This window comes from Mustelus asterias, chromosome 26 (assembly GCF_964213995.1).
Source record: "Mustelus asterias chromosome 26, sMusAst1.hap1.1, whole genome shotgun sequence".
Taxonomy (NCBI): domain Eukaryota; kingdom Metazoa; phylum Chordata; class Chondrichthyes; order Carcharhiniformes; family Triakidae; genus Mustelus; species Mustelus asterias.
The window spans coordinates 22,880,665-22,904,301 of record NC_135826.1 but is presented as its reverse complement, the minus strand read 5'-3'; the positions used below and the strand labels follow the sequence as shown (position 1 = coordinate 22,904,301).

At 40.3% G+C, this 23,637-nt stretch overlaps 1 protein-coding gene across 1 annotated transcript in view; it reads left to right on the top strand.

Moving 5' to 3' along the window:
- Window positions 1-23,637, top strand: part of polrmt (polymerase (RNA) mitochondrial (DNA directed)) — a 102,331-nt gene that overhangs the window by 8,744 nt on the left and 69,950 nt on the right. The window contains exons 5-8 of the mRNA XM_078198260.1: window positions 14,173-14,359; window positions 17,419-17,568; window positions 18,568-18,735; window positions 21,669-21,839. Of these exons, the coding sequence (XP_078054386.1) occupies window positions 14,173-14,359; window positions 17,419-17,568; window positions 18,568-18,735; window positions 21,669-21,839 (676 nt within the window). The remainder of the gene's footprint in view (window positions 1-14,172; window positions 14,360-17,418; window positions 17,569-18,567; window positions 18,736-21,668; window positions 21,840-23,637) is intronic.

The window sequence follows — 23,637 nt, the reverse complement described above, 5'->3', positions numbered from 1 at the left end:
GATAATTTTCTTTCACCTCTCTCTACCATGTTGCAATATATCCCCTATTTTTCCCATTGCAATCACATAAGCTTTAATCCGTAGCTTCTCTAATGCTTTGTTCAATGCGATCACCAGCTTAACAGTTCACAAGTTACAACTCACTTAGCATGATGTATTCATGTCCTTGTCAGCACAAAGTCTGATATGCTGATGACACCTTCCTTCTCTCAAACCTCACTGCCTCCTTGCGTTGCAGTGTGTGAATGTCAAAATTTTTGCCTCACTTTCAAATTCCTGCACGGCTCCCACAATCTTTTGTTAATGACCTGATCCAGTCTTGTATGTCTATGCAGCGCCCATGACCAATTGTCCCCCATTCTCTCAGTTTCCTCATCTGCTCAATAACCACTTTACAAACTACGAGAACATAGAGGTTTACAGCATGGAAACAGGCCCTTCCGCCCAACTTGTCCATGCCGCCCTGTTTTTTTTGAAACCCCTAAGCTAATCCCAATTGCCCGCATTTGGCCCATATCCATCGATACCCATCGTACCCATGTAACTATCTAAATGCTTTTTAAAAGACAAAATTGTACCAGCCTCTACTACTACCTCTGGCAGCTTGCTCCAGACACTCACCACCCTCTATGTGAAAAAATTGCCCCTCTGGACACTTTTGTATCTCTCCCCTCTCACCTTAAACCTATGCCCTCTAGTTTTAGACTCCCCTACCTTTCGGGAAAAGATATTCACTATCTACCTTGTCTATGCCCCTCATTATTTTATAGACTTCTATAAGGTCACCCCTCAGCCTCCTCCGCTCCAGAGAAAAAAGTCCCAGTCTATTCAGCCTCTCCTTATAACTCAATCCATCAAGTCCCGGTAGCATCCTAGTAGATCTTTTCTGCACTGTTTCTAGTTTAATAATGTCCTTTCTATAATAGGGTGACCAGAATTGCACACACTATTCCAAGTGTGGCCTTACCAATGTCTTGTACAACTTTAACAAAACGTCTCAATTCCTGTATTCAATGTTCTGACTGATGAAACAAGCATGCCGAATGCCTTCTTCACCACTCTGTCCACCTGTGACTCCACTTTCAAGGGGCTATGAACATGTACCCCTAAATCTCTTTGTTCTGTAACTCTCCCCAACGCCCTACCATTAACTGAGTAAGTCCTGCCCTGGTTCAATCTACCAAAATGCATCACCTCGCATTTGTCTAAATTAAACTCCATCTGCCATTCGTCAGCCCACTGGCCCAATTGATCAAGATCCCTCTTTGAAGCTTGCTGGCTAGTTCATTATTTCTTTCTCAACATTCAGAAACCATTTCAAATCTTTTCTTTCCTGTTTGCTTTTTACCATTGGGAATGCAGTCAGCCACTGAACCTATGGCATCCTTCTGCAGTCCATGCTGGTGTGAAATATAGCCATTAAAAAACCCTTAAAAATGGCTCTTCAACTACCACCACCCAAACCTCAACATGCACACCCAGGAAGAATGCCAGGTCTGACTAGAATCCCACCTGAAGTGCTAACAGTTCTTGTTGGAATTCTGATTGATTTGCTTTGCATTTCCAGTATGTTCTGTTTTTATTGGATAAAAAAAGTGTTCTCTCTTAGCAGTAATCATGCTGAGGAGACAGGTTATTTCAAATAACTCTTGACTTGCTACTATTTGATGTTTTTATGCCTAATTTCACTCCACTCCCAATCTCGATTCTAAGGTTGTAATGGGGGAAACATGAATGTGACAAAGCTTTGGATCTGTCCTTTTGTTGGCCACTATTTAGAAAGACATTTTGTATTTGTGTGGGCATTTCACATCAAAGGCTACAAAAAGTTAATTGAGTAATTTTTAAGTGTAAGTCTGTATTGTTATTTACACAAACACACAGCTTGTGCACAGTAAATTGCCATAAACATATATATTACAAATGACCAGTTAATCTGATTTTTGATGGCATTAATTGAACAATAAATGTTGGCCAGTGCAATAGGATCTCTTCTCTTTGTGTTGCACCATAGACTTATAGCTTGGTCTAACATTTTTTTAAAATGGCACCTTAAGTGAGATAGCAGTCCCTCAGTAGTGCCCTGCAGCATCAGTCTGCATATGTTGGCCAATTCTCAGGTAACAAGGCTATCACTGAGTCCATTTGACAACTTACACTATTCTTGGTAAAGTTATTTTTAATCGACCAAGTTATAAAAGATTGTGTGTTTAAACGTGAAGCAGTCTATAGCTGCATTTATGTAAGAATTGTAACGTCAAAACAAAATGGTTGCACTACATACTGATGCTGATGTTGTATAAGAAATCTAGAATCAGGAAATGTCCTACTCCAAAGGGAAGCGGAGCTGCATTCCCGAGCACTTTGATTTAGAGTTAAGTCAGGCCCTGACTCCAGATTTATACTGCGATACCCTTGGTGTAAAAGTAAAGTAAATTAACTTAACTGAAGCTGGTGATAAAAGTGGACTTGGTAACATGTACTTGTTTTATCCACTAGATGGCTGCTGTGATCTTTATACCTAACTGGGGAATTAGCCGAGTATTTGATTACATGCTGTAATCAATGTTCTCCTTTAATTAGTCTTCATTGAGGATCCTCCTAAAGTCTTTCTTTGACTTAATTTCAGCAGTCCTCACCAGTTTGCATGTTCTCCCAGTGTTCTATTTCCTGCATTTTCAAATGACCTGGCACAAGCGATAGGAAGGACTGCATGAAAATAATGGTGAAAGTGCATTCAATGACAGTGCTGTTTGTTCAGACTGGAACTGTGCTGAGTGGGAAACATTCACTCATGAATCTTTTGATGCAAAACACATGATGTATTCACTTTGGGCACGTTGTGATTGGCGGATTTCAGCTGCTGTTGAATCAGTTATTCATTTTAGCTCAATGATGATTTCAGTTGATACATTCATAATTGTACCAACTGATTAGTCCACCACTGAGAAGAGCCATCCTGTTATCTGCCACGTGATCTCCTTCTGATGAGGTATCACATGGGGCAGCACGGTGGCACAGTGGTTAACACTGCTGCATCAAAGCGCCAGGGACCTGGGTTCAATTTCTGCCTTGGGTCAGTGCCTGTGTGGAGTTTACACGTTCTCCCCGTGTCTGCGTGGGTTTCCCCTGGGTGCTCTGGTTTCCTCCCACAGTCCAAAGACTGGTTAGGTTAGGTGCATTGGCCATGCCAAATTTTCCCTCAGTGTACTCGAACAGGTGCCGAAGTGTGGTGACTAGGGGATTTTCACAGTAACTTCATTGCAGTGTTAATGTAAGCCTACTTGTGACAATAATAAATAAACTTTAAACTTTAAAACTTTAAATAACATCAGACCACATATATTGCTGTGAAACCATTTAAATCTTTTTAGCTGTCAACAGTTGTATTTTAAAAGGCAGAGTATTTTGTCAAATTTCTATTATAAATTTAGTGATGGGTTTTCTATTCATATTTCACAGAGGTCTAAATGGAGGTGATTAGCTTGGGAAATATCTTTGACTTCTAAGTCAATTATTTTGGGGAATTTTCAATATGGTGGCAAGTTAAATGTACAGAGATTTCAGGCCATTCCTATGGGATAAAATGGGTGGCAGATCATTCTTTTGGAACATTAGTGTCGCTTTTTTTTTTACAAGCTGCAGGTAGTACATAAAGGAGCCAATTGATTGTTGCTGGGTAGAAGACTAGAAATGGTTGCAAAGTTGCACTGCATCACTGTTTCAGATGACTTCAACTTGCATCTGTGATAAGTTCTGGAAAAGAGGGATGACTTGGCACACCAGTGGGGACCCTGTTACCAGGAGAGCAATGTGTTATTTAGAAAGTAAATAAATTTAGAGTTTTATTTAGCATACGCTTCTGTCAAGTGACAGCACTGGCTCAGAAAGCAATAGCCACATCTACAGTTCACTTTTAGGATTTTTTAATTTAGTTGTACTTTAGTTCAACAGTGTCCTGAAATACATTCATAATGAATAAGATATTAGCTGATCTAAGTAGAGGGATCCATGGTAGATGAATGTAGAGGCTAGCATTTCTAGAGCTGTAGAATGCACTCAGGCATTCGATTTTCAAGTTTGCTGACGACACCACCATAGTGGGTCAGATCTCAAATAATGACGAGACAGAGTACAGGAATGAGATAGAGAATCTGGTGAACTGGTGCGGCAACAATAATCTCTCCCTCAGTGTCAACAAAACGAAAGAGATTGTCATCGACTTCAGGAAGCGTAAAGAAGAGCATGCACCTGTCTACATCAATGGGGACGAAATAGAAAGGGTCAAGAGCTTCTAGTTTTTAGGTGTCCAGATCACCAACAACTGTCCTGGTCTCCCCATGCCGACACTAGAGTTAAGAAAGCTCACCAACGCCTCTACTTTTTCAGAAGACTAAGGAAATTTGGCATGTCAGCTACGACTCTCTCCAACTTTTACAACTGCACCATAGAAAGCATTCTTTCTGGTTGTATCACAGCTTGGCATGGCTCCTGCTCTGCCCAAGACCGCAAGGATCTACAGAAGGTCGTGAATGTAGCCCAATCCATCACGCGAACCAACCTCCCATCCATTGACTCTGTCTAGACTTCCGGCTGCCTCGGCAAAGCAGCCGGCATAATTAAGGACCTTAGTGTCAGGTGGACTAGCTACGATAAATACGTAGAGTTAAGGGATAGGGCCTGGGTGGGATTGTGGTCGGTGCAGGCTTGATGGGCTGAATGGCCTCCTGCACTGTAGGATTCGGTGATTCTATTCTATGCCTAGGATCATATCATGGCGATGCAGTGGGGAAAATCTCACCTCTCCTGATCTTACTTCATCCTTTATGAGCTCCACCCTTGAGGTTCAGTGCACTGGAGGTTGAGGCAGAAGGGATTGGGGGGGGGGGGGTTGAGGCAGAAGGGATTTGGGGGGGTGCCAGCCGCTTCTCAATGCTGCCGAGAGCTCACATTGACAAGGACTGGAATTAGTGAGTTAGCCCTGTGCGTTGTGGGAGACATCTTCATTCCCTACGAGATACAGACATGACTGATGTGTTCAGTCACTGAAGGGACACCATCAATGTGCTGGGAAGCTTGCACAAAACACAGGAAGGAAGCCCTGGTCTCAGCATCTTGCCTTATCTTGGGCAGGGGTCAGGTTTTCAGGTTGGAATTACAGGAATACAGCTCATCAGAACAATAGAAATGGTGCAATCGATGTGAGTTTATTCATAGAGGTGAACGTTATGCGCAAATTAACACCAGTGCCAACTAAAACTTCTTAACCTTTCTTACCCTGCCGCTACATTTTGGTGTATCCCCAACATCCACAGTGCAGGTGGAGGCAGTTTGCTATCTGCTGTTCCGTACTGTCTGTGATGATCTTGATGCAGTCACAGGAACTGGGGATTCGAATAGGCGGGACACTCCCAGAGTCCCCTGGGTGGATGGCTCCTGGGTGTGTGCCAGTTGATCTTCCTCCTGCTAAGTCCGCAAGAGTCCCTGCCCATGGAATGTCGCTCCTGCAACAGTGCAGGACAAAGGCCTTGGGCCAAGGTCTCCGTGGCAGCCACCACCGTAACAGTGTCGACTTCAGACAGAAGGCGCTCAGACTTCTCCATGGAACCTTGCATTCTGAGGACTGCAACAGGCATCTATCCAAGACCGCAAGAAACTACAAAGGGTCATGAACATAGCCCAGTCCATCACGCAAACCAGCCTCCCATCCATTGACTCCATCTACACTTCCCACTGCCAGGGAAAAGCAGCCAGCATAATCAAGGATCGCATGCACCCCGGGCATTCTCTGTTCCACCTTCTTCCTTCGGGAAAAAGATACAAAAATCTGAGGTCACGTATCAACCAACTCAAGAACAGCTTCTTCCCTGCTGTTGTCAGACTTTTGAATGGACTTACCTTGCATTTTTCTTTCTCTACACCCTAGCTATGACTGTAACACTACATTCTGCACTCTCTCATTTCCTTCTCTATGAATGGTATGTTTTGTCTATATAGCAGAAACAATACTTTTTACTGTATGATAATACATGTGACAATAAATCAAATCAAATCAAAATTCCCAGATACTGTGACTTGGAGTTGCAAACACAGCTGTGTGAGTGAGGGCAGCCCATGACTGGTACAAACAAAGCTCTTTTGCAATTTTCTTTTCATCCTGTTCTTGGCAGGTGGTAATTGCCAGGCTGACCAAATCCCAGAAGACAATCTTCTGGGGATGATTAGAAACTGCTTACTTCACAGGTCTGTCCTCGAACAGTATACTCTTATTACATAGCCTCTCTCAGAGAGCCTTTATTCTTTCCTTAAATATATCTTTTCTCTTTCATCCTTAAACACAGTGTTTTTAACTTTCTCTGGAAATTACATTTCCCAGAATATTAAAATCTTTCAAGTTGTCTTTAAGTTCACTACTTTTGGGTAAAAATAAACTTACTAACTTTATTTATTCATTTATGATCTTTGCCAGTTGTAAACCTTCTGTTTATTTATCTTTGAGTAAACATCCTTTTATCTCCTCATGTAAATTTCCATCCAGGTTGTTTACTTGCATCACATGTTTGCTTTGCTCATCTGTACTTCAGATGCCTGCTTTTGCACCTAACCCCATATCTGCGCATCGTTGGACTATGGAAACCAGAGCACCCGGAGGAAACCCATGTAGACACGGGGAGACCTTGCAAACTCCGCACAGACAGTGACCCAAGGCCAGAATTGAACCCGGGTCCCTTGCGCCGTGAAGCAGCAGTGCTAAACCACTATGCCGCCTGCCGTACTAACCCGGCAAGTAAAGCAGGGGCAGAAGTACTGTCCATCTCACATAACAATAATAATCTGATTAAGAAAATCAAGAATGCCTTGAACTAAATCTTTTGACCTTTATTTTTTTCCCCAATGGAGGCTGTTTTCAGGTTGGGTTAATTTACCATTTTTTGTTAACTATCTAATGTTAATGAGTGATCGATTCTGGACAGTGTTCCTGCACTTTTTCACAGTTGTCATTTTGCTGAGGCAGCTGTCACCATGGTTTATGTTTTACCCTCCCAAGAGCTGGAGTGTTCTTTCATCAAGTGGTGCTTCATGCTTTCCAGCCGGCAGCTGAATAGCTTTAAAAGTGCCAGTAGTGCTAGTTGCACCTGCATAACAGGCCTCTAAGATTTAATGATTGTCGTTATGGCTTTAAAGCGGATTTGTTTTGTCTGCATGCTAGGTTGCTCGGTGGCACAGTGGTTAGCACTGATGCCTCACAGCATCAGGGATCGGGTTCAATTCCGGCCTTGGATGACTGTGTGGAGTTTGCATGTTCTCCACGTGCCTGCGTGGGTTTCCTCCAGGTGCTTCAGTTTCCTTCCACAGTCCAAAGATGTGCAGCTTAGGTGGATTGGCCTCGCTAAACTGCCCCTTAGGATCCCAAGATGTGTAGTGTAGATGGATTAGCCATGAGAAATGTGTGAGGTTACGGGGATAGAGCGGAGGGCAGGGCCTGGGTGGGATGGCCTTTCGGAGAGTCGTTTCAGACTTTTTCTGCACTGTGGAGATTCTGTGGTTAGGTCACAAATATGTTTTGGTCAAAGTATACCTTTTGAAAAGGGAGATAGGAATAGAAATAGACCATTCAACCCCTCAGTCTTGTTGTGCCATTTAATGAGTTCATGGCCAGCATGTATCAGAACTCCATTTACCCAGCTTGGCTCCATGCCCCATGGCTAACAAACACCAGTGGATCGCAGAATTAAAGTTACTAATTATGCTGGCATCTACTGCATTTTGTTGGAGTGAATTTGATCCTTCTACCACCTTTGTGAAGAAGTGTTACATAACTTCCCTCCTGAATGGTCTGGTTCTGATTTTAAGGTTATGTCCTATTGTCCTAGTCTTCACCACCAGTCTGTTTACATAATCATGTATTTAGCTTTCACCATTGAAGAAGCTGATTGATCCACTACATATTAACTTTCAAGTCCGATATCAAGAAGGAGACACCAATATAGATACGCGTGTTTGCTGAATTATTAGAATTCTTATAAATCGATAAAGGTAGGTTAGATGAAAGCAAAACTTGAAACTCAAAACCAATCAAGGAGGAAATCATTTTTTATTGACCTAAATTTCCTGGAATGGTGAGTAAATCACATGGTGTCTTTTTTAATTTGCCGTTCAAGGTCATACAACAGATAATGTGCCTTACCACAAATGCATTTCGCAAATCGTGACCTCTTTTAAGCATTTACTATTTTCTGTACATTTTGTTTTTGACATATGCAGAAAATAATTTTGCAGATTCATGGTGAGTTATATAATGATACGATAGGGCATTAGTGATCAATACGTGTTGACTTCCAATCATGGTTGACACGAAGATCATTGTGCAGTTTTTTCTTTGGAGGGATTGAGTGTGTAAATAGATTGGAAGTAGATCGAAGTTGAATAAGAGGTGTTAGGAGCAAGGGAGAAATAGGAGAGTATAATGTACTTAACTGGAGATAAAACTTGAACATATTCTAATTGAAATAAATATTTTCATATCCATCAAGGAGTGATGTTTGAAGAATATACAGATGACTAATGCATGTTCATGGCGGTGGTTAAATCATGTTATAATTTTTGGAACTGGATCCTATATAAGCACTGAAATAATGTAATGAGATAGCAGTACAAAAGCTAGGAACTAGAATTAATAAAGGACAGCTTGTGCGTGGGAATAATGCACATAAGCCTGCCTTCAAGGAAGTGAAAAGTGGAGAATTAAAACCATAATTTTTAATTTTAGTGATCAACCATACAGAATCTGATTTATTTTGTATATTACATGAAACTTGAAAGAAAAGAACGTATTATATTTTCAATATAATGTACTCCACTCCTAAATTTATGGGATTTTTTAAAAGACAAATTTTCCTCGTGCTTCCTGGTGTGAGAGTATTTGAAAATCATGAAAGTAAGCAGGTGTCCTAGGTTAATGTTTCTTTGCTACACCTTCTCATTTCTCTCTCCTCAAACATAAGCATATCCTAGGGTGTGGTTCCAAAAAATCAGGTTGCCCTCCGGTTGTTAACCTAAACTGTGTGAGCGGCTAGTGAGTCAGTTGCAGGCAATTTGACTGTAAATAGATGACATTTAGCCCCATCCTGCCCACCCATATGTTTCTTCCTATATGGACCATTGTATGATAATATTCCCTGGAATTTAGAAAATTAAGGGGTAATTTGGATGAAGTATCAAAGGAGATGGATAGGGTAAATAGAAACTATTTCTCTAGGTTGGGGAGTCTAAGACTGGGGGTACAGTCTAAAGGTTCGAGTCAGCCCTTTCAGGTGTGAAATTAGGAAACACTGGGGTATGCAAAGGATGGTAGAATTTTGGAATTCTATTCCACAAATGGCAATTAATGCTAGAATAAATCTTAAATTTGAGATAGATATATTTTCGTTATCCAGAAGTAATTGGGAATATTTAGCAAAGGCAGGTATACAGAGTTAGTTGCAGATCAACCATGGTTTCATTGAATGACGGAACAGGCTCAAAGGATTATACAGACTCCATTACAGTTAAGTATGCTAGTTTCTAATGTGTGCCAATATGGATATTTTCATGTAATCCAAAGCACATTTCTTTTATTGTGTAGTTTTGAGATAAATTTCTATTCATTTTTGATTGAGAAAATGCTCAAGGTTAGTTTCCAAAATGTAGAATAACAATTCTCCATTTATACCATCTCTTTAAAATGAAAAATGTCCCATGGCACTACACAGAAATGCCACTGGAAAATTGATCCTACTCAGTTTTGTAGAAGCATAGCAAATTTTAAATGTGAACATCACTTATAACAGATCAGGTACTAAGAATTTTATAGGTTGAAATGTCATATATGCTGTTGTGCGCACACACACTGAACTAAAGAGTGGATAAGAGGTGAAGGGTAGTAGTCTTAATGTTTGGATCGTTTTGCACACAATGTGGACCTCTGAATTTCAGTTCAGCACAACATTTTTCAAACAATGTATTGTGGGCCTAGGATTTCAGCTCCAGTACTGACAATAATTTTTTTGGCACCATTACCTGCTTATAACATTGCCCGCTGCATCCTCCAGAATTGTGATACCTTTGTGCTCTGACTCACTGGCATAGCATATTGGTACACCAACTGGATTGCACATACTGTTCCATTTACTCAAAAGACTAATCTCAACAAGAGCAACTTGCATTTATAAAGCGTCTTTATTGCAGTAAATCCTCCCAAAATACTTCACAGGAATGTTCGCAGTCAAAGATTTGACAAAGGAATTGATTGCAAATGAAGTTGAATGGAGCTTAATGGAATGGATGCTGTGCTTTGTGTTCTGACAATCTTGTAGATTATGAATTAAATCTAGCACTAATGTTGGAAACAGCCATTGCTGCACTAATATATAATTGCAAAATGTTCAGCCAAAGTATTTGAGATTTAACAGTCAGTGGCTACTGCTGCATAGCAAACAAAATGCACACGCAGCAGCAACTGGATGTTAGCAATGAAGATACTGGTCAGTGACTCGGCAAATTAATACGATCAAAATTTCCTTGATATAGGGTCATTTGAAATTGTGAAATAGAGTGTGTTTTAATTTCCAAATAATTACTCATGAATGCAAAAGTAATTTCAATATGTTGTGCAATTCAAAAGCTTTCATCAATAATGGGCTGATAAAGTTTGTCAATCAGTAAATTTACTGCAAAAATAATTTCACAAAGCTATCTAGTGCATTAATACTAAAGAGTAGAGGAAAAAGCACAGTTTTCCATCTGTGGTGAGTTAGCTGACCTGTGCCAGGGCAATAATATGTACAGTGCAATTTTTGTTTAAAGTTTGTTTATTAGTGTCACAAGTAAGCTTACATTAACACTACAATGAAGTTACTATGAAAATCCTCTAGTCGCCACACTCCGGCGTCTATTCGGGTACACTGAAGGAGAATTTAGCATGGCCAATGCACCTAACCAGCACACCTTTCGGACTTGTGGAAGGAAACCGGAGCACCCAGAGGAAACCCACGCAGACACGGGGAGAACGTGCAGACTGTAGACAGACGGTGACCCAAGCCAGGAATCGAACCCGGGTCCCAGGCACTGTAAAGCAGCAGTGCTAACCACTGTGCCACCATGTTGCCCCACGGTCCTTAACATATCTTTACTAAGACAGGGAAAAATATCACTCCAGTATTCCTTTGCTAATTTGCACCGTTGATACTTGTTGGAAAATATGAGAGAGACAGGATAGTGCTCAGTTATGAAATTACTTGAAGATTTATGGCTTCAAGGCAAACACAGAAAAGAACTGCCGCTGCTAAGCAGCTACCATCTTCCCTCTGCTGTTAAACATCATTTGTAGGAAGCGCTTAGATTGGCAAAGACATAAAATGTACTATAGGTTCTTGCCTTCAATGCCCTTCGTCAAGCATTTTTCTGTATTATCAACATTGGCTGAACTGCTGAAGCCTGGAGGCAGAGCAGCGAAACTAAGCTGGTGGCAGGTGGTGAAACAACCAAAGTACCAGAGGGTTACCGCAGAACCATATCTTATGAAGCTCCAGCATTTTCAGTAGAAGGTTGCAAAGTAGTGGAAAGTAAATAAACCTGAAAAGCAAATGATTCTTTGTGGTAGTTTGCTAAATTTTGGGTTTCCAAATTTAAATCCTAGTGCTTTGTTATCGTGTCTCATTGTCCCCCGCAGTTCATTCTATATTTTGCTGCTGTTTAATATTAATTACCATTCTGTGTAAGTTTTAATGTACATTGCTAAGAATATTGTGGGTAGGTCGCGGTTTTTTTATTGTTTTCAGTGCTGCATGCTGTCAACTTCCTTGACGCTATCAGAATTGGGAGATGTAGGCCGCGATTCTCCCGAATAAAGGCTAAGTGCTGCTGCCAGCGGGAAAACCGGAGTGTTTCCTGTTGTCGCTGGCAGTGCCTGCCAGGTAGAATTCTGAAATTCAACCACCTTTACAGTGGAAATACATGCTGTTATAGTTCAGGTCAGAAACTATAAAAGTGTTTTATGGAGCCCGTGTGGATTGTAAGTTTTGCACCTTGAATTTGGCCACGATAAGCATGGAATGTTTCACTTCGGATGTGCTTCAAATGACTCATTAGGGAGCTTTTATCAAATAAAATTTATTTAAGAATATAGTTAACATGTATGGAAAGAAAATTAGCAATAACTTTTATCAATTACAGACAAAAACAAAACAACCACGATAACCTTTAACAAATATATCGAAGATGTTCCAATCAAACCAAAACTTCCCATAGACAAAACCTTTCCACAGGTTTAACACAGCAAAGACTAATGCTCATGTGATACTGGAATTGTATCCTTTGGTTGAATGCTGCAGTTCTCTTGAAACACTCAGGACATTTTGAAGTCAGAACAGCTTCCCAAAACACCAGGGAGAGACTCTGGTCAAGCCACCAACAGCAGACTTTCTACTCCAGGAATGCTTTCAGCTAATCAGCACCAGAGCGAGAGAGAGACACTTTTTTTTCAAGCTTGATGTCCATTTATAAACCTAAAACCTGCAGCTCAGAACTGAAAATGAAAGAGCTCCTGTCACCTGGCCTGCAAACATTCTTCCTCCTGACAATGCAGTGTCATAAAACTAATTCCCAAAGTAAAAATAAACAACCCCCGTTTAAACCACTGAAGGAGCAATAAAATGGCTCCTAGTAGACAACCCAGTGCCACAATGAGAGATGCAGAGAACGTGATTTAAAAAGCAAATTCTTAACTAGCATCGCAATACAGACCATAAAACACACCTCTCAGCCCGGATCCCTGATCCCAGAGTGCAGTGCTAGCCCCATTCCCCCCTGCAGACAAGGGGAGCATCTATCCTTCCCAAAATCCTCCTCCCACCTCTAAATGTTCAGGTCATCACCCCCACACACCCAGACATGAGGGTGACCCACCCTACCCCCAGTCGGAGGCCTTACTCCCCAGCCCCCCACCCCAACAAGAGAAATGCTCCAAAACGGGGGCAGCAACAGCAGGCACAGGGGCGCAGTTACGAGCCAACATTTCAAATATCTGGCAAATGATCATCAACCTGAAAACTTTCTCTTTCCTCAGATACTGACTAGGTTGCTGAGTTCTCTGATTTTATTTCCCGTTTCTAACTTTGCTTTTTTAAAAAAATCGGTATGTTAAAAATAAATAGAATTTTTATCATAAGGGAGAAACTTGACAGACAAATACAAAATTAGATATTCAGTACCAGGGAGGTGGTTCGATAGTAATTATGATTTACTGCACCTTTACAAAACGCAGTTATACCCCTTTCTGCAAAGCATAGCTTTTTGAAGATCTTTTAAAGCGAAATTGGAGCATAACACTAAAAAGTTGAAATTCACATCAATTAAGTTTTCCATCTGTGTGGTCTTCAACAATGTACCTTGTAGATGAACATGAGTCACTGACAGCAGCTTCTGGATTTCCGTGTTTAACTGCATTTGTGAACCGTTGTAATGATGGTGAATACTGCCAGTCTTTGCAAAACAGCCACAAACTCTGAGCCATAGTGTCATGACTTAAACTCTGAGCCATAGTGTCATGACTTAAGCTTAATGTCTTTTCCAAAGTACAGCATCTCCCAACAGTGCAGTATTCCTTCAGTATTGAGTGTCAGTTCAGATTTTGAATCAAATACTTTGGGCTCAGATTCACAATCGTCAATCTCTATGTGACAGTGTGAAGAAGTAAATCAAGCCAATAAAGAAAAATACTTTAAATTAGTTGTATTTCCATGTGGATCGCTTTCCCAGGGTTGGTGCTTCGGTTAGTATAAAGTCGCAGCCCTGAACTCTTTCATTTGGCTATCTCGTACACGATGACCTCCGAGTGTCTTTACAGCGAGGAGACGTGACCTGACAGCTCTCTGTTGGAGAGTGATTTTGACCATTCCCCAAAAGAGGAGCCTGAATAAGCATGACTGTACCTATTGTATTTTCATATAGGCTTTTTCAGCAAATTAGTTAATGTTTGTAAATTATGAAGACTGGGTGAAGTCTATCTCCAGGATATAATGGGTTGAGCCACAAAGTACATTCATACAGGAAATCTGTGACCTTTGAGAAAATTAAACATTTTTTTTTGCAACTTTTCACATTTCCATAACCTGTATAAAATTATTTTGCTAGGTGCCTTCAGCAGCTGGAGGAAGATGGCTTCACAACGCAAGGCTTATTTAAGAACTGTGTGTTCCAGAAAGATGAAAGAGAAATGGTATTGAAAGCCATTTGTGCTGTAGACCCTGATTTCCAGCTCCAAACTGAACCTGAAATGGAAGTTTGCCAGTCTCCATTAGTGAAGGAATTTTATTCAAAGGTATGAGAGATAGAATTGCATTTTAAATACAGTGCCTCATGGAAAGTAATTTGCACCAAATTAAGTTACACACCTGTCCTTTTAATAGATTGATTATTTGATGATCATATATAATTCATGTATCGCACTTGAAGGACTTGTTTATATACATACACTGTTGACAATGGAGCAGACTGAAGCCAACAATTAATTGCACTCTAATTGAGATCTGAAATTTGTTTACTGAAATCCATGTTCTGCCACACTTGCAGCAGTTCCAACCAATTACAATGCATTGTCAGTTTCTGACATGCATGATGGCTCTCATGCTGCCCAGAGTGACCTGCATTACTGAAAAGATACAGCTAGTTTGTCAAAGCAGCCATGACCTTTAGCTGCTGGTACACAAGAGATGTTGGAAGTGTTCTTCCTGCCTGTGACAGACCAGCCAAGCTGGGTTTTTTAAAAAATCAATGACCTCTGTGAACCACTGGGGATAATACCAAGCTAAAGATTTGTGAATACCAACTTGCAAACAGTTGATGTTCAAATGAGAAAAATCATCCCACAATTTTGAAGGGATTGGTTTCCATTATGGTACAGGCTGCTATCAGCCCACAGAGCAACTTTGAGAAGTTTTACAGTTTAATTGTAGCACTAACATCATCATGCTGTTCTGCTGACTGAAAGCTTTTTCAAGTTGCCATTATCTGAATGTGATAAATTATATGTTATATATTTTAAAGGCACCCTTTTAGTTGAATATACCCACATGTTATTGTAGGGGCATTATACTAATTGTGTTTTTGAAAGCTTTAATTTACTTCAGTAAGGAATGAGTAATTGTATAGGTTGCCCCATTAAAAAGTTTCAAGATTCACTTAGTTACTAGAATTAAGTTGCTTCACTAAAAATTGTTGCAGGAATATTCTCCCAAAGAAGGGGTACTGAAAAGTCCATGAATATTTTCTATTCAGCACACCTGCATGAATGAGATAATCAGTAATAACGCCTGATAAGTGTTGAAGCTTGAAATGCTTTATTGCTAATGCAACAGATCATTTCTCCTGGCATTTCATCATTAATTTGTCAAGCAGTTTCATTTTTCCTTCCTGTGAAGAAGAAATACAGAAGATTTCTTGTAACATAGATTAGATATATCTTATATGGAGAGCAATGATGTAACTCTAAATTATGGAGCTTGTAGTGATGATGTTACATTGCACTGTCTGCACCAGGGAGAAAAAAAAACACATTTAAAATGCATTTTCTACTGGGCAGGGGAGGCGACCTAAGAATTTTGGGGTTGTGCCTGTACTTCAGTTGTGTGTGATAGCTCTAACGGTTTGCTGTACAGCTAGCAAGCATACTATTTATAGCTCCCCAAAACACTATTGATTCCTTAACACCTGATACCCATGATAACTTCCCCCTGAGCCACTTCTCATTCTGAGATTCCTATGCTAAATATTATCATTTTTAAGTGACTGCTTATTCCCACAATGAAGTAGTCTGTTAAAACCAAGAAAGACCCAATTAAATCTACAGATTGTTTAGGGAATTTGCACATGGCTCATACTTGGAGGAGAAAGCCTGGTAGCTAGTTTGTTGCCTCAAACTCCTTCCTTGGTTTCTTTATTCTATTTGATGTTATCCTTTTCGAATTTCAACCTTATTTTTTCCGACAGCCTGCATGCAAAACTGAAATGCCGATAGGTCAAGGGTATGCCATTTTAATTAATACAATTGTTTTATAAATTATTTGCCCTGAAGTTACTGCTGAGTGTGGATTATTTCTGCAGTTTATGATTCTGGAGATAAAGGGTATTGGTCAAATTAGAGAGTAGTATAGATGCCAAATATGAGATAGTCGATTAACTGCTAAAATTTGAAGTTCACAGTACTGAGTGGTGATGCACAGGGATATTCAGACTCCCGAGATTGGCATGTCCAGTCTATTTCTGGATCACTTTCTAGTTGGACAATAGATAAAGTAAGGAGGCATAATGCTCTACTGTTAAAGTTACAAAGAATGTTGATGGATTTGACAACAGTAGTCTCACTCCTATGGGTAAGGAGACCGAGACAGACATTCTAGACTCTTGGAGAAGAAGTTGGAGGTGAGTGGTCAGCTGGATAAGAGGAAGAGAGCAAGACTCTGCTCTTAAAGGAATGTGGTAATTATAGAAGGTTTTGAAGCGGGCATGCTACCTGAGTAAAGTGAGCAAGCAGTTGACTATGTTGGAAAACATTTGGCCTGGATGAGTGCAGCTCCAACAACACTCAAAAAGCTCAACACCATTTAGGACAAAGCAGCCCACTTGATTGCTACCCCTTCCACAAGCATTCAATCTCTCTACCACCAACGAACAGTGGCAGCAGTGTGTACCATCTACAAGAGGCATTGCAGGAACCCAAAGTTTCTCAGGCAGCACCTTCCAAACCTATGGGCACCACCATCTAGAAGGAAAAGGGCAGCAGATATCTGGGAACACCGCCACCTAGAGGTTTCCTTCCGATTCACTCGCCACCCTGACTCAGAAACATATCGCCATTCCTTCACTCACTGTGGAACTTGCTCCTTAACGGCATGGTATGTGTACCTACATCTTGTGGACTGCAGTGATTCAAGAAGGCAGCTCACCCTCACCTCAAGGGAAACTAGGGATGGGCAATAAATGCTGGCCTAGCCAGCGATGCCCACATCCCGTAAATGAATAATTTAGGAAATGGTGTATTAGGAGCTTCGGTTGTGGACATCACGAGCAAGATCATATTTATTGCCCAACTCTGGATGGTATGAGAGCATTGAAAATCAACCACCTGGTATGGAGCCACATGTAGGCCAGGTTCCGCAAGGGAATTATTAAATAAAGCAGGTGAATTTTTACAACAATTCTGTTATTTTCATGATCATATTCTAGTCGTAGCCCATAAATTGCCTGATTGTTTGAATTCACAATTTAGTATAATGGGATTTGAACTTACTATCTCTGGGTTAGCAATACTATGATAATTAGGTGACCATATCCTGACGAATTAGAAGTAGTAATACATATTAAGCACCTTTTTTATTTCAGGCTGAGCCCGTCAAATATCCCAAATTGCATCTCTGTGTACAAGAAATGAAGGAGAGATTTGATAGACAACTAAGCAAGGAGCAAGCGGATACCATTACTATTGATTCTGTGGAAGTAACAAAACCCATTACAGAGAAGATGAAAAGAATGGTACTTATCTTCTACTAAGTGCATGCACAGTATAATGAAAGAAAATTGGAAGAGTTCTGTTATGTTTCCTTTTAACTTAGATTATGGTTTCTTCCTCTAACATTGAAAGACAAAATGTCAAACATTGGCTGCAAGCCTTAAGTGTCTGCTGTTTGTCATTAGTGATAATCATGAACATCTTGGTCTTTATATAACTGGTGCTGTTAGCCATTGTTGTCAGGAATGTCAGATCTGGTTTTCGAGCCCTGATTTCTGCTTGCTTCTCACCTTTAGGGTGGCATGGAACCAGAAAATATTGAAAAAAGAAATGTGTTGTTTCAGACATCCATGAATGTTCTCTATTTTGTAAATATTTCACGTGTTATATACGATCTAATATTCTATATTCATTTATTCAGTCCATCATGTGTAACTGACTTCCAATTAATACTTGCATATTTTTTCAATCCTGCAGGTGAGATGTATGTATTTTTACTCCTTTTTAATAGTACTCTGCGCATTTTAGGATTCAGAAAAGAGTAATTTTTTTTATTCACTCATGGTTCATGAGTGTTGTCAGCACTTATTGTCCATCCCTAGTTGCCCTTGGAGGGCAGTTGAGAGTCAACCACATTGCTGTGGCCAGACTGGGTAAGAACGGCAGATTTCCTTCCCTAAAGGACATTAGTGAACCAGATGGGTTTTTCCAACAATTGACAATGATTTCATGGTCATGGTTAAGTAGATTCTTAATTCCAGATATCGTTTTAGTGAGCTTAAATTCCACCGTATGCCATGGCAGGATTCGAACCCGGGACCCCAGAGCATTAGCTGAGTTCCTGGATTAAGAGTCTAGCAATAATATCACTAGGCCGTCACTTCCCCGTGTTATTTTCCTGAGGCCTTTACAGCTGTGTGGTAGCTGGCGCAGTTGCATCAACAGGATGTTGTTTTTTTTTAATAAGGCAATATGCTTTATTATACCTGATAATTACTAACAGAAATTATGTTTTGAACCAGCGCAACCGTCTGGCAGATTTACGTGCCAAGTGGCAAAAGTCTCTACTGCAGGCATTTCGTGAGTACAAGTTTCATTTGGCTGGTGACAGAACTTGTTCCTGGAAAATGAATCTCTATCCATATCTCTGCCTGCTTGATGATAAGGAGTATGTAGACATTATGATACAGGTATGGAAGATGAAAGTGTGATCCTATTCATAAACTGTTTATAACATCGGATGCATTTTAGCACTTTGAGAGAGTTAAAGGTTTCTTAGTGGCACAGTTGGCTTTGGCAATAGTCCTGAGGACAGATTTCTGTACCCCTCAATCAGAATTTAAACTGGAGTTGAGTGATTAATGTCTCCTGACTTTTATCCTTTTTGTACTTCAGTTGAAATGCATTAGCTGCAATTGAATCTAAACTTTGGTATGGATCCTACAGCCAAAGATTTATGCCAGGCCACCGTTAACAGGCTAACTCAGAGTTCCAAAGAAGGGTCGTGTTGAACTTAAAATGTTATCTGGGTTTCTCTCTTCGCAGATGCTGTCAGACCTACTGAGCTTTTCCAGCACTTTCTGTTCTTATTAAATGAGCAAACTGTTTCACCAGATAACCGAACATTAAAGTTTGTTGATTTATTCATCACAAGTAGGCTTACATTAACACTGCAATGAAGTTACTGTGAAAATCCCCTAGTTGTCGTACTCTGGCGCCTGTTCGAGTACACTGAGTGAGAATTTAGCATGGTCAATGCACCCAACCAGCAGCATGTCTTTCAGACTGTGGGAGGAAACCGGAGCACCCGGAGGAAACGTACGCAGACATGGGGAGAACGTACAGACTCCGCACAGGCAATGACCCAAGCTGGGAATCGAATCCAGGTCCGTGGCGCTGTGAGGCAGCACGAATGTTAACTCTGTAGTGGAGGGGTTGATAGGGAGGAGGCAAGGAATTCGGAGAGAGGAGGGTTAGGGGAAACAATTGAGAAAGCTATAAGGACACGGAAATGGACAGTACAGTGATTATTTGATCTTAATGTGGAATTTCTAGCTGCATATCTCCCATTATTGCTGTCTCTGGGACATTGTAATTTAACTTGAAATAAAGAGAGCTTCATCTAGACTAAATTTCAAATGCTGATAGAGAGGAGACATTGTTCAGGAGCACAATATTAGTCCTGCAAAAGGCCAAGAGAGAAGGAGCCTAATGTTGAAACTTTTTTTTATATTCAATAGAGTTCACTTTATATATATCAAACCAGGTATCTTTCCTGCTCATTTCAACTTGATAATGTTCTACACCATGGTCTTTGACTATTTGGACTAACAAATTATACTTAGTGCCTTCAGTATAGTGAAAAGGCTCAAGACACTTCACAAAGGAAGGTAATGGACTATGAGTGGGCTGTAGAAGAGGCAGGTTGAGAGATGTAACTTCAAACGGGGTAGGTTTTGAAATTTTGGGTCAGAAAGGATTTAATGACATGCAGCGTATAACAGTTATTTGCATTCATAGCATCTTTGAAGTCGAAACAAGTGTCCTGAGGTAATGACTGATGGAACAGAGGGGGGAGATTGATGGCGCAGCAATCTCGACTCAAAAGAATGAAAACTGGGGAAAAAAGAAATTTGTTCACCTGGAATTTGAGTAGAGTGGCAGAACAAATTGATAAAAAGATTCTATATCACTTTTCACAACACCAAGATGTCTCCCAAATACTTTGCAGTCAATAAAGTACTTTTTGAAATGTGGTCACCTTAATGTCGCAAACATGTCAGTCAGTAAGTGTTTAGCAAGCTCCTCCAAACACCAGTGTGATAGTGCCCAGATATTCTGTTTTTGTGAAGTTGATTGAGGCATAGATGTTGGCCGGTATACTGGGGATATACTTTCCTGCTGTTCTTCAAAGTAGTGCTGTGGGATCCTTTGTATTCTTTTAACCTCTCATCTGAAAGATAGCAACTCCAACAGTGCGGCACTCTTCAGTATTGTACAGAGATGTCAACCTACATTTTTGTACCCAAGTCCCGAAGTGGGACTTGAAGCTAAATCCTTCTGACACAAAAGCAAGATTCCTACCAACTGAGCCATGGCTGATTTTGATTTCAGTAATCGTATAGGTTCAAACAGGGACAGAAGCAGACGATATCCTACAAGTTGGGATAAGTGGCCTTGGCGATGGACTGAATGTGAGCCTCAAAGCTTAACAGAGGACTGAACAGGGTCCCAAAAGTGTCAAGTTCTGCTTGAGTGAGCAGCTGGGCATAATAAATGTTGTACTGAATGTTCATGATACAGAAGCTTGGGAACTTGCCTTGGGAACAGCAAAAATGGTGTACAGACGATCATTGTAAACTGAGCTTTAAACAGTTGCTTTGGTGCCCTAATGTGAGCCCAAACAGTGACACTGCTCCAGGAAATGCTTTTCAATTTGTGGTGCACTTGGAATTCAGCTGACTGAGTGGATTTCTGTGTTATACAACTGCTTCCTTCTCAGTGTGCATCCAAAACTGCTTCATATCAAAGCAAAACAGTGCAGTTTATTATACTCTTATGCTTAAATTGCCAAAGATAGTAACAGAGCAAAATTAATGTGGAGGAATATATCAGATGGTCCCTCAAGCCTGTCCCGCACCATGCTAAAATATGGTGGGACCGTCACTGGAAAGATGATGAACGATCACCCAAATGTTGCAGTTTTTTTCTATTTACTTAATAGTAAATATTAAGTTACGATTAACATAGTAATAATTACTGTTACTACTATAATAGTAATTATAGTACAATGATTAGTATAGTTTGATTAAGGAAATGCTATGCAAAAAATACTTGTTTTACAATTTAAAAAATAGTTATTACTTAAGCTAGTCCTTTTGAACTTGAAGCAAAATGTTGCAGATGCTAGTGGAAATCTGAAATAAATACAGAAAATGCAAGATCAGGATCTGAAATGTCTTTCTCTTATTACAGATACTGCCAGACCTACTGAGTAATTCCAGCATCTTCTCTTTTTGTTTTGAACTCTAGCCTACCTTCCATAGAGGCGATCATTCTTTGATGAATGGGCAATGTTTGAAACGCTAATAGCTAATTTAATATTTTCCATTCTGCTTTTCAGAGCATTGCAAATATCCCTCCAAATGGAGAGGCATTACTGATGATCGCTAAGGAATTGGGTAACAGAGTTTATAACAAGTATTCAATACGAAAGAAGATCAAAAATGAGATGGTAGATAAGATTAAAGAAACTTACTATGCTTACGTTGAACTGTTGGCAAAGGATGCTGAGGTAATGCCTGCTGGATATTTAGTTTCTAGTTAAATTGTTTTAAAAGTTGACATGGACAAATGAGAAGTGTTCAAATGTTGTATTTGTAATTTTGAAAAAAGCTCTCAAGTTGGCACTCTGCTAGTTTGGAGATGATTGTGCATTATCAGTAACATGCATCAATCTACATAAAAGTCACCCTAAATTTATAACACATAACAATATTACCTTATCTATCAGTTTTGTCACAGAAATTTCTCAGTACATTTCATTAAAAGTTGGTTCAATTTTTGTATCATTGTAGCCTATCACACTTGTTTTTAATGAACATTTAATATTATATTTTTGTAATACCCTTTCAAACATTTGTCAGTTATGTAAGTGTACATTGATAACTTGAGATTTACTTTTGCATACGGTAAAAATCAATATTTTAAATGATTTTGAAATAACTATTGTGTAACAAGTAGTAGAAGACAAACAGAGAATCAACCAATCCCACGACACCAATGCCAAAATGTTTCACTGGGGGATTAAAATTCAGATGAGAGATACTGGTTTTATTCACATGAGGTAGATCAAAACTGCCTAATAATCCCAAATCTCAAAAATTCAGGAAAGGAAAATGCGTTAGCTTGGATCATAAATTGGTTCACAGGTGTGAAACAAATAGTTAATGTTAATGAAGGTTGTTTGGATTAGAGAAGGGATGAACTTCACTTGGAGACCAGTGGAAGGTCCATTTTGTCTTGAGATATTACAATGATTTTGACTTGGATGGACAGAATAGAATAATTTTTTATGATGGTATAAGATGCTATTTGGGAAGCAGTGAGGAAGGCTGTAAAAGACTTAAGAGGACATAGACAGGTTAGTAGCACACACAAATTCATGCAGAAGAATATAAAGTAATGTAAAGGGAATATAAAGGGCGGCACGGTAGCACAGTGGTTAGCACTGCTGCTTCACAGCTCCAGGATCCCGGGTTCGATTCCCGGCTCGGGTCACTGTCTGTGTGGAGTTTGCACATTCTCCTCGTGTCTGCGTGGGTTTCCTCCGGGTGCTCCGGTTTCCTCCCACAGTCCAAAGATGTGCGGGTTAGGTTGATTGGCCAGGTTAAAAATTGTCCCTTAGAGTCCTGGGATGCGTAGGTTAGAGGGATTAGTGGGTAAAATATGTGGGGGGAGGGCCTGGGTGGGATTGTGGTCGGTGCAGACTCGATGGGCCGAATGGCCTCCTTCTGCACTGTAGGGTTTCTATGTTTCTATGTAATGTGTTTTGGAAGGAAATGGGGACCAAAAGCTCAAATCAAGATGTTAAGCTTTTTGGAGGAACAAAGAGAAACATACAAATACACAATTCTTTTAAGTCTCAAGGATAAAGCCAAAAGGAAAACAGTAATAGTAGATTTTATTCAGGGTAGATAGGGAGCAGCTGTTCCCTTTAGTTGAAGGGTCAGTTACGAGGGGACACGTTAAAAGTGAGGGGTGGGAGGTTTGCGGGGGATTTGAGGGAAAATGTTTTTATTCTGAGAGTGGTGATGGTCTGGAATGCACTGCCTGAGAGGGCGGTGGAGGCGGAATGCTTCACATCCTTTAAAAAGTATCTGGATGAGTACTTGGCACGCCATAACATTCAAGGGCCAAGTGCTGGCAAGTGGAATTAGGTGGGCCGGTCTGGGCCTTTCATGCATCGGTGCAGACTCAATGGACTGAAGGGCCTCTTCTGCACTGTAGGATTCTGTGATTAGTAATTTCTGTATCCAAGACCTTAGGGTCTCCCAAAGTTCTTTAATTGTTGTTAATTGTGAAGTTATTGT